The sequence below is a fragment of the Rutilus rutilus genome (assembly GCF_951802725.1).
Source record: "Rutilus rutilus genome assembly, chromosome: 13".
Lineage (NCBI taxonomy): Eukaryota > Metazoa > Chordata > Actinopteri > Cypriniformes > Leuciscidae > Rutilus > Rutilus rutilus.
Window position 1 is genome coordinate 820,001 of NC_140218.1, and position 12,500 is coordinate 832,500.

The following is a 12,500-nucleotide window of genomic DNA, read 5'->3' on the forward strand; positions in this document are numbered from 1 at the left end:
TCTGCTTTGAGAAGCACTTGTTCTCACGCAATGCATCACACATCTGACTGTGATCTTCTCCTTCTGTGGTTTGTCCAGCGTGTGCAGATGGACAGTATGTGTGTGCTACTGGACGCTGTGTCAGTTCTGATCTTGTGTGCGACGGCTACGATGACTGCGGCGATCTGAGCGATGAGCAAAACTGTGGTGAGTACAGTTTGAAATGCTTCATTTGAGTTCACTATTGAGATCCGATCAGTTGGTAACAGGAGAATCCACTCACACTGTGCACATGTACAGTACAAGAGCTACATTCATCTCGTCCCAGCAATCTGATTCCATCAAACACATTAAAACAACACATTTTACAACATACCTGAGTTCCTTGCCACTGTCGCCTTTTTTAGCCTGTGGCTTTTGGCTTGCTTAGTTGGGGACATTTAATTGAATATTTTTTATTCAAATAATGTTGACTTGGAGACACAAAAAGTGGAAATAAGGGAGATCCTAGCAGAGGGAATAAATCAGTCCTACATAAAACACAAGATAACACACAAAGAAATTACGATCGGGCCTCGTAATGCAAGTCGAAATAACTCAACATTGAAATAGCTCATTCAGTGCCAAACAGGCATCAAGAGAACTTACCCACAGCATTTCCCCTCAACTCCTATTCCACTCGCTAAATGCCATCACTAGATGGCGCTGTCCCCATTTATGGCATAATTTAACCTATTTACACTCCGTTACATTAGCAACAATTACAATTATGGCTGTCAAACTGAACATGTTAACGCATGTGCTTAATGGCGCAGCAATATTCAGAGCCGATCGCTGAAGAGAAGGGATGCACCGATATCAACATTTTGTCCGATACCGATAACCGATAATTCTTAATATTTGAAAGCCGATAACCGATATATTGACTGATAAATCTAAATCCAAGTTTTATTATCATTTTTGAGAGCCTGATTCCAAAAACAAAAGTCTCACCATTAAAAGCTATTTCCCGAACACACAATTATAATGTTCTCATTATGATTTTATGAAGCCGATATGACAGAACATGTTGCACTGAACTGTATTTTCCAATCATATTTCAAGCAATTCAGAACAGTTGATCAGTGCGCATCTGAAGCGTCTCAGCTGAAGGAAATAATACATTATTTATCAGCTTTAATATATCTGCTAAAAAAATGTATTGGGCCGATAACGATAACATTAAAACTGAACATATATCAGCCGATACGGATATGGTGGCTGATGTATCGTGCATCCCTATTGAAGATGGTAGATAAAGTTTGTCCAGTCCAGTCTGAGGGACTGTCAGAGAGATGGTGGAGGAGAGAAGCCAATGTCTGTGAGGAATCTATGAAGATTTCATTCTGAACGCTAAAGTTACCGTCAAGGCCCGATATGCTCACGGCAAACTTCATCTTCTTTCTTCACTTGGGGGTAAAAAGAAGTGAGAAATACCTTTGCAGTGATATACTGTTAGGGAACATCCCAACAACACCCACGTTTAGATGAATATGTACACATGTTCTTCGAGTTTTCCTCTCAAGAACAAAATAAGCAACAAAAAAGAGAAAACAGCGGTTCAGAAAGCATCTGATCATAGTGATGTGGATGTTTGCAGCAGCTCTGAGATTCTACACTCACGTCACGTTTATTCATACAGCAATGCTTAAAAGCAGCAGCTTTACAGTATTAAAAATGAAAAACAGTGTTAGTGTGTCTATTATTCAGAATCTCATGCTTCAGTTTCTACTATAAAGCAGCTCTCAGTGTGTTCATGTTTGTACTCGCTCTGACCTCGATGGACTGAACAAGAGAAATGAACCAGAGATTTACACCTCAAAGGAGGCGGAGCCTCCGAGCCACACCCACATGTTACATCATCATCATCACCATTGACCAATGGGAGCTAAAGGTGTTTACCAGCCGGAGCAAACTGTTCCAGAAAGCTTTGACAAGATGTTTTGAACAAGTTCGTTTTTATCGGGGTTAAACGTTGTACTTCCCAATGAAGGATAAAGAATTCTGCTTATGTGTTTTCCTTCTTTGAGTCATTGTTCTGTCCTGAAGTGTAATTATGGTCTGTTTCGTCAGTGTGTAATTCGGCTGAAGAGTATCGCTGTGGAGATGGACGATGTGTTCCTCGAGACTGGCTCTGTGACGGAGACCACGACTGCCTGGACAAGAGCGACGAGATGAACTGCTGTGAGTGTGTGTGTGTGTGTGTGTGTGTGTGTGTGTGCTCTTTGATACCAATCTTTCATTTGAAAGTCACGTGTCTAGTATCTGTAAAACCACATTTTTCCATCTTAAAAATATATCTAAATTACATCATAATTCTGGCCAGAGAGTCCTCGATCTTGGGCCCTCTATACATACTCATAGACTCCTTCTGATGCTTCATAAGCCATGCTCTCATTGACAAATGCGGAACAGTTAGTTCATGCGTTCATGACCTCAAGGCTAGATTATTGTAATGCTCTACTGGGTGGTTGCCCTGCACGCTTAATAAACAAACTACAGCAGCTCGAGTTCTTACCAGAACCAGGAAACCCTTCACCTCAGTACAGATTAAACGCTGTCAAAATGATTCCAGTTCACAAGGATACGTGGAAGCGACACAATTCTGTATTATGAATTTAAGGCCAGACAAGTAATTTGTTGAGATCAATTTGTAAAGAAAGACTACATGCCTGCGCACACATACAGATGGTGGACAACCAAAATGCCTATTACCGCCGCGCCAGCTGCCGCGGCGAAATCACCGCGGCGAAAATAAACCAGCCGCATTTCAAAGTCGTTCCCGAAATGACCGCCAGGTGGCGCAAAGGGACATTGTGCAAAACAGCAGCAATTGCCGTATTTTAAAATGTAAGTGGGTTAAATATAAAACCCTAAGCCTAATAGGCATATTTTTCATATATATAAATAGGCCTATTAGGCTACAACAGAATAGAACCAAATATAGAATAAATTTTAGAACTGAAAAAATAGAATCAAAAGTTAAAAATAGAGACGATATTAGGAGCAATGACGCGGAATATTTTTACTATTCTATTGAGGAATTAGATAAATGAAGAGCTCTCGTGAGCGATACAATTGCATAGTAATTTATACTGATTTCAAAAGCAGTCCTTAAAAAAAAAATACATGGAGTAGTGTGGCATAATTTTTGAGAGATTACGCGGAACGCGTTTTAGTTAAGATCCTGGTTTCAATGCCCTTAATGTATATAGGCTTGGCTACTGCTTTAAAAAAATGTCACAACGCGTTTTGAGATTGTTTTGAATTAAACATTGAAGTTTAAAATGTAGTGTTTTGGCACACCAGGCCGAGTGGCGTTACGCATTGTTCAAAAATCAGGTTTTATTCTGGCATGTTGAACTGGCGTTAGATTTATTTATTTTTTTGATTTATTAGATTTAGATTTTAGATTTCGTTAGATTTATTTTTCTCATAACAGCTAAAATAACTAATACATGCCTTGTCTTAATATGACCTACTTAATATAGGCAATAGGCATATAATAGCCTATATAATAAATTAGCAAAACTTGGCCACTAAATATTTCATTTTCAATTATTTTAATTATCACAATTAAAGTTTTAATTTTATTAAATTGAACAAGCGCAACAATCAGCATTTAATCAAATATTCTAAAAGATGTATTATTAATAATGTTATTTCAACATAATATTTCGTTTTTTCGACATGTGTGCGTGCAACAAGCAAGATGTGTATTTGTAAATACGGTGATGCGTGCATTGATTTTTATCAATAAACTAGTGTTTTCTGAGAGTGTCGACTGCAAAGTTGAAGTTGACTATCGCCATATTTGTAGTGAACGCACCTAGAGAGAAATGCACATATAGACATAATCAGAGAGTAGCCTTTTTCTTTTCGTTTTGAATTATTTCGTTTGAAGACATTTCAAGCTTTGTGTATTTGATGTATTTATCATGTCTGTGTGAGGCATATGCTGAGTTTCGTTAAGTTAGGATGAGATGCGCTCCAGCTGACGTGCAATGCAAGTGACCGCGCGGGCGCCTCCATGATTAGTGTCTGTTATATTTGCTTCTCTTACTTATTTAAATTCAGGCAGTAGGCTATAGTAGGCCTATAGACTTTTTTTTTAGAATAGAATTTTGCTGTGCACTTGCATATTAGTGTCAGCTGGGAAGGAAATATAGAGACCAGACCTCTTGGAACTTTAACTGAATACATAGCGTTGGTAAAGCATACTGAAATTACATCCCTACAAATGTATTAGGCCCTACTGAAAATAAATGTATCGAATTTAAGCAAAGTAGCCTAAATGTTAAGACTGTAAGCCCTTTGCTTTTTTACGTAGCCTATAAAGGATTCTTATAGCCGACTTTGTGTTAATTTAATTTGTAGAGGATTTTTTTTTAACTCAAACATTAACACTGAAATAAATGAAACTAAATTATTGTAATTTTTTTGGCACACCACGACGAGTGGCGCTATGCATTGTTCTAAAGCCAGGTTTTATTCTGGCATGTTGAATTAGTGTTGGACAAACGCGGCGGCGCGTTCATTTGAATGAAAAGCGTTTGAGCGAACACACACTGGAACGTTAGGCCATGTCGCAACGAGTGAATCGTGGCCGAGTGGTTGAACTTACGTTACGATCATTTAGATGACACGGATTCGAATCCCGAACTAGCTTGGACTACTGATATTTTTATATTAGCCTATTAATGCATTAATGCGTTTAAACGACAAACAATAAAATCAGAACCAGTATTCTGTTGCGTTCATGGTTCCAGTGGCAGTAATGCATCCACGGCTTTTCAAAATGTCACAAAGCGTTTTGAGATTGTTTTGAATGAAATATTGAAGTTTATAATTAAGTGTTTTGGCACACCACAAAGAGTGGCAAACTCTTTGTTTTGTTTAGCAAACTCAGCTATAGCCTGTGGGGGGTTTGGAGAAGGCAATAGTTGCTTTATCGTGGGGGTGCAGGACAGAGGTGTTAATGTTCCGTCTTTCATATGGAGAGTGTCGGAGCCAGCCTGATGAGCAGGCAAAGGCTAAATTCTTTTAAGGATTAATCTCAAAATCTCCAAAAGTCCATAGCCTATGTACAGTAGGCCCTATATCTTATTAAATTATATATTGTAGTTTTATTGATTGTATTTAAAGGTTTTCCACACACAATTTCAATTTAGCAGATACAGAGCTCTTTAATTCGCGACCCACCTCGTTTTATTGTAAGGTGAATTCAGCAAGGCATGTTGTATCTTTGAAGGAACAAAAGCTATTTGTTACTGCCAATGAAACCATGAACGCAACAGAATACTGGTTCTGATTTTATTGTTTGTCGTTTAAACGCATTAATAGGCTAATATAAAAATATCAGTAGTCCAAGCTAGTTCGGGATTCGAACCCGTGTCATCTAAATGATCATAACGTAAGTTCAACCACACGGCCACGATTCACTCGTAGCGACATGGCCTAACGTGCCAGTGTGTGTTCTTCATTTTCTGGTGCAATCGGCAGTCTTCCTTCATCAGATGTGTCGTCTTTGCAGCGGCACAACTGGAATGTTGCAAATTTATGTTGTAATGTACAATTGATAATTAAACAAGACGATTGACTTTAATAAACAGATGCATAATAAGCATCAAGAACGGAAAAACATAAACACTGTCGGCTACACTGAGATTCGATCTCAGATCGTTTGAAGCTCCGAGAGGCTATTGTTAATGCATTGACCACAGAGCTATCGTCTGAATAGCCTAGATCTACTACTGTTTGTTCGGGATTTGAACCGATTTGAATTCGGCCACGAATTTGTTTTGTTTTATTTTGTTTTAAATGTATTTTTACATATTTTGCTTTCGTTAATGTTAACCAATTCTGTTGTAGCATAATAGGCCTATATTTTTCCCTAAAAGTTTGTTTTATTCTCTGCTTTGTTTATATTTTTACATATTCAATCAGTCTCATTTTTGTTCAAATAATGAAAAACGTTTTTTTTTTTTTTACAAGATCTTGCGCCATGTTTCTTTTTTTTTATATATATATTTTTTTAAATAAACAGATAGGAAACTTACCTTTTAAAATGCCGCAGTTGCTGCTGTTTTGCCCTGTCACTTGCGCCACCCGGTATAGCCTAGTCATTTCGCGAACGACTTTGAAATTCGACTGGTTTATTTTTGCTGCGGCAGTAGGCTAATAGGCATTGTGGTTGATTATTTATTAAATAATTCAATTGATAATCATAACAACATGTAAGCCTATTTAATTCTGAATATAACAAAGAATGCTTAAACCGACTAACATCGGTTAGTAACTGCAAGTCCTGAAAATGTTTTAATTTTATGTAAGTAAATGACAAGTAACCTATTGACATAGCCTTTCTAAATTATAGAAAAACTGGGCACACAATTTTAACGTGTCTACTTTGTTTAAATTTAATGAATTTGAATTCGTTTAACCACAATATTTATCTTGAATTTATCTGTGGCCTCAACTCAGATTACTGCCGCGGCAGATTACGTCATAAAGAGAATAAACTGACACTTTTCAAAGTCTGTGATTACAGCGCCACTCAGCGGTAAAAGGCAGCAAATACACATCCCAATTTTGCCGCCGCGGGAACGGCGGCGGTAAAAGTCTCATTCTGGTTGTCCACCATCTGTATATATTCAAACACACATCTCTATAGACTGAACACGTAATACGCATGTGCACGCCGTCAGCGTTTTCACAGATTCATGTTTTTGAGGTTTGTGCAGAGATCTTTTTTTCACTTGCACCTTGGAACATATTTCAGGGTTTGTGTTCTCGATCTCCAAACACTGTGGTGTGAATGAGCGGCTGTAGCGCGTTAAGGGTTTTCTGTGAGAACGGTGTGTGTTAGCGGCCCCTAAGTTAATAACTAATGATCTTTACAACGGAAGTGAATCAATCAAAACTAACTTTATCTGGACAATAACTTTATTCTAGATCTGCTGTAAAGCCTAATCTCTGTTACTGTAATCTCCTGTTATCACTGTAAAGCTGCTGTGAAACTCTATATTGTTAAAGCGCTGTATAAATGAAGGAGACTTGACTTGACTTAGGGTTAGGTGTGTGTGTGTGTGTGTGTGTGTGTGTGTGTGTGTGTGTGTGTGTGTGTGTGGCTCTGTGACGAAGACCACGACTGCCTGGACAAGAGCGACGAGCTCAACTGCCTTCACTGTACTGTGTGTTTGTGTAAATCTGCAGTGCATTAACGTGTGTGTGTGTGTGTGTGTGTGTGTAGCGTGTAAGTCCCAGGGTTTAGTGGAGTGCAGGAACAAGCAGTGCATTCCCAGTGCCTTTCGCTGCGATGGTGAAGATGACTGTAAAGATGGCAGTGATGAAGAAAACTGCACACAACAACAGAGTAAGTGCGCACACACTCACTCACACACACACACACACACACACACACACACACACACACACACACACACACTGATGGCTCTGTCTCTCAGCTCAGGGTTTGTGTCCTCCTGGTCAGTCCGGTTGTTCTTCCTCCTCCTCTGGCTGTCATGGAAACACGTCATGTGACCTGCGCAACAACACTGGCAACAACTGCAGTGAGTGAAACTGACCTCTGACCTGTGACCTCTGACCTCTGGCCACACACAGAGCACTGCAAAGTTTTACTCTAGATTTAGTGTCAGTTAGTTTAGCCAAGCAACAAAAATCTCGAGTTTAAGCGTCCTGATTGCACAGTTTTAATGTGTGGGAACAGCACACTTTAACCCTTTCACTCAGAGAGGTCACGACAGTGGAGCACTATTAAAAACATGGGTTTGATTGCATAACTGCACATCAAGCTCGACAGTGAACTCTAGTGCCACCTAGTGGCAAGGCTTTGTATGTGGGGTTTGTTTTCTCCAAAAGTCAGTCAGAAATGCCAAGTGGCTACAGAATATACACCATTCGTTTTATCCTAGGAGACTCTTGCAGGTAAAAACTTCTTTTTTTTGTCACATCTAAGGAGTCATTTCATTGTTACATTTTCCAAGTATTGATTTTAGAAATCCTGATTAATCATCTGTCCACTAAATTGGACATCATGCATCACTAGCTGTATTTCAGCTACAATACATATTATTACTGTGACTGTTGTTCTTGAAAACACTTAATCTGCAGTAACTGTAAATAAATGTATTTGTGTTATTAGATTGTAATTTGCAGTGATGTCTAAAAAAGTAATCTGATTACATAATGCATGTTACTTGTAATGCATTACTTTACTCAGTAAATATATCGCAAACTCTCTTGACCAAGAAGGTTCATCTGGTGCGTCCGTCAGAGCGCTGCATCTGTGAGGACACGAGAGCATGTGCAATACTCTTCTTCAGTTTCTAATGCTTTATTTAACATCACAACAGACATAACAAATGGAATTCTCAGACTCAGACACATGAATGATTACGTTTTGACGTCACTACTGGGAATTAATAACCTGATCTATTAATAAAGTCTAGTAAACGCGGTTTACTTGCGTTGCCATTGGTTCGCATGTAAACCGGGACAGCGGGTTATGTCAATAAGCTGATTTTTGTGAGTTATAAGCGTATTGGTGTAAATGTAAACGTGCTCAATGTGTTTTTCAATTAGAAGGAAGGAAATGAATGGTTTTAAAATGAAGATCAATCAATAGGCAATAGAGGCAGTTAATGAATTGAAATATTTAGCTGTTATTTTAGATTCTCAATTGAAATGTTATGTGCATGTAAAGAGGCTGTTGAACAATCAGAAAAAAACGTAATTGTTTGTATATGATTAGACCGTATATATCCCTGAAAGCAGCCAATTTATAAAACTTATACATGCATGCACTGGTCAGGTTTCTCAACTATCAAACATGAAACATTTTGGACAAGAAACCAATTAGATGGCACCATTGTAATGCTTTACAAAAATATATTTTGCTTAGTTTTGCATAAATTAAAATGGTTTTTAAATGTGTAAATAATTTTGCTCCAGATATCATCTGCCTTGCAATATCAAACCAGAGTAGTAAGAGGATCTCTACAAGAGGAACGGCACAGGACCGAAGAGAAAAACTACATTTGCACAATCATATATTCTCAGCTGAATCTGAACTGAAGAAACTCATTTTAAACTGAAAATGCAAAAAATTAAAAAATTGTCAAAAAATAAATAAATAAAAGAGTTCAAACAAAAGCAGGTTTGTGAACACTGATGGTCGTGTTCAGTCTCAGCTGAATAATAAATAATAATAATAAAAGATTATTATTGTTATTATTATTAGAATTGTTATTTGAAAAGCCTAACCAGGGACTGGGATGAACATAGCCTTTGGCTGCTGGAAATTGTAGCAATGTTTCTGTATTGTCCCTGTTAAATAAACTAATAAATAAATGAAAGAGAGCAATAAAAACACACAGAAAACCCTGAAAGGATGAATGTTGATGATCTGCCTCTGTTTTGCAGGCGTCTGCGAGCCCATCTCAGTGGAGATCTGCATGAACGTGCCCTATAACTCCACCAGGTTCCCCAACTATCTGGGCCACCAGTCTCAGAAGGAGACGTCGCTGAGCTGGGAGTCCTCGCTCTTCCCCGCGCTCGTCCAGACCAACTGCTACAAATACCTCATGTTCTTCGCCTGTACGGTGCTGGTGCCAATGTGTGACCCTGTGACACAGCAGAGGGTGCCGCCCTGCAGGTCAGTGTGTGTGTGTGTGTGTGTGTGTGTGCACCTTTATGATCACATATAATCAGAGTTTGAAATTAACTTTTTTCACTCACCGGCCAATTTGGCTGCTAAATTTTTAAGTTACTGGCCTTTCAAAACTTCTACTAGCCGAAAACAAACAAACAAAACAAACAGATGAACCATGTCACAGATTTATATACAGTATATATTATAAAATTTGGATTTTATACATTCATTTCTTATTCAAACTAAATCCTGTCATCCAGCATCTCCTCTCTTCCTCTTTCATCCTTTTCACCAAATATGTGTTTTAGTTGTACAGATTAATACAGTATAGAGAACATCAGAAAAAACATGCAGGATGCTGGAAAATAACAATGTGTTTTCTGTTCACCAAATGCTTTTAATCTTCGCTATTGCTTCAATATAAATGAACAAGCGTGCCGTTATTAGTTGTGTAGTGACGTGTGTGTTCAAGTAAGCAGATATGAGCAGATTCTGTGTAATACGCTGTATTTAATATATCATGATGACTCTCGAGTATTTGCGCTAAATCTGCACTGATTTGTCTTACACAAACTTCTCCAGCAAGATTGACAGCGTTTCCCGCCACTGCTGATTTTCACCCACATTTGGCGGGTGTTCATTTCAAACCCTGTGTATAATGACATTGATGACTGTGTGTGTGTGTGTGTGTGTGTGTGTGTCAGGTCTCTGTGTAGCAGCTCAAAGCAGAACTGTGAGTTAGTGCTAAGACTTGTGGGATTGCAGTGGCCTAACGACACAGACTGTGCTCAGTTTCCAGAGGAAGGTCAAGTGAACAGTTCCTGTTTACTTCCGGACCCGGATGTGAACGGTTAGTGCACACACACTCACAAACTAAAGCTGAGCTGAATATCTTCCTAAATCACACAACACTAAATTAAATATGTCTGCAATGAGCAGTTACGGTGCCAAGCAAAGAAACGCATGAAGGAACAAAACTGAGATTTTGGTTTCAAAGGTAAAAGTGATCAGATGTTATTTGACCGAAGGCTATAATTAATAATTCTACCGTTTCTCGTCACACTACAGCCACACTACAGTCACACTACAGCCACGCTACAGCCACGCTACAGTCACACTACAGCCACACTACAGCCATGCTACAGCCACGCTACAGTCACACTACAGCCACACTAGAGCCACGCTACAGCCACACTACAGCCACACTACAGTCACGCTACAGCCACGCTACAGCCACACTACAGTCACACTACAGCCACACTAGAGCCACGCTACAGCCACACTACAGCCACACTACAGTCACGCTACAGTCACGCTACAGCCACGCTACAGTCACACTACAGCCACACTACAGCCATGCTACAGCCACACTACAGCCACACTAGAGCCACACTACAGCCACACTACAGCCACACTACAGTCACGCTACAGCCACACTACAGCCATGCTACAGTCACACTACAGCCATGCTACAGCCACGCTACAGTCACACTACAGCCACACTAGAGCCACGCTACAGCCACACTACAGCCACACTACAGTCACGCTACAGCCACGCTACAGCCACACTACAGTCACACTACAGCCACACTAGAGCCACGCTACAGCCACACTACAGCCACACTACAGTCACGCTACAGTCACGCTACAGCCACGCTACAGTCACACTACAGCCACACTACAGCCATGCTACAGCCACACTACAGCCACACTAGAGCCACACTACAGCCACACTACAGCCACACTACAGTCACGCTACAGCCACACTACAGCCATGCTACAGTCACACTACAGCCATGCTACAGCCACGCTACAGTCACACTACAGCCACACTAGAGCTACGCTACAGCCACGCTACAGCCACACTACAGTCACGCTACAGCCACGCTACAGCCACACTACAGCCACACTAGAGCCACGCTACAGCCACGCTACAGTCACACTACAGCCACACTACAGCCATGCTACAGCCACGCTACAGTCACACTACAGCCACACTAGAGCCACGCTACAGCCACACTACAGCCACACTACAGTCACGCTACAGCCACGCTACAGTCACACTACAGCCACACTAGAGCCACGCTACAGCCACACTACAGCCACACTACAGTCACGCTACAGTCACGCTACAGCCACGCTACAGTCACGCTACAGCCACACTACAGCCATGCTACAGCCACACTACAGCCACACTAGAGCCACGCTACAGCCACACTACAGCCACACTACAGTCACGCTACAGCCACACTACAGCCATGCTACAGTCACACTACAGCCACACTAGAGCCACGCTACAGCCACACTACAGCCACACTACAGTCACGCTACAGTCACACTACAGCCACACTACAGCCACACTACAGTCACGCTACAGCCACACTACAGCCACACTACAGCCACGCTACAGCCACGCTACAGTCACACTACAGCCACGCTACAGCCACACTACAGTCACGCTACAGCCACGCTACAGCCACGCTACAGTCACACTACAGCCACGCTACAGCCACACTACAGTCACGCTACAGTCACACTACAGTCACACTACAGCCACGCTACAGCCACGCTACAGCCACACTACAGTCACGCTACAGCCACACTACAGTCACGCTACAGCCACGCTACAGCCACGCTACAGTCACACTACAGCCACACTAGAGCCACGCTACAGCCACACTACAGCCACACTACAGTCACGCTACAGCCACACTACAGTCACGCTACAGCCACGCTACAGCCACGCTACAGTCACACTACAGCCACGCTACAGCCACACTACAGTCACGCTACAGTCACACTACAGTCA

General features: G+C 40.9%; 1 protein-coding gene across 3 annotated transcripts in view; it reads left to right on the forward strand.

Moving 5' to 3' along the window:
- Positions 1 to 12,500, forward strand: part of corin (corin, serine peptidase) — a 38,291-nt gene that overhangs the window by 11,174 nt on the left and 14,617 nt on the right. For 2 of the 3 annotated variants that reach the window (XM_084428417.1, XM_084428419.1), the window contains 6 exons: positions 79 to 186; positions 2,092 to 2,202; positions 7,271 to 7,393; positions 7,485 to 7,589; positions 9,463 to 9,694; positions 10,396 to 10,541. In XM_084428417.1, coding sequence (XP_084284543.1) covers positions 79 to 186; positions 2,092 to 2,202; positions 7,271 to 7,393; positions 7,485 to 7,589; positions 9,463 to 9,694; positions 10,396 to 10,541 — 825 coding nt within the window. The remainder of the gene's footprint in view (positions 1 to 78; positions 187 to 2,091; positions 2,203 to 7,270; positions 7,394 to 7,484; positions 7,590 to 9,462; positions 9,695 to 10,395; positions 10,542 to 12,500) is intronic. The other variant, XM_084428418.1, reaches the window with a different exon arrangement.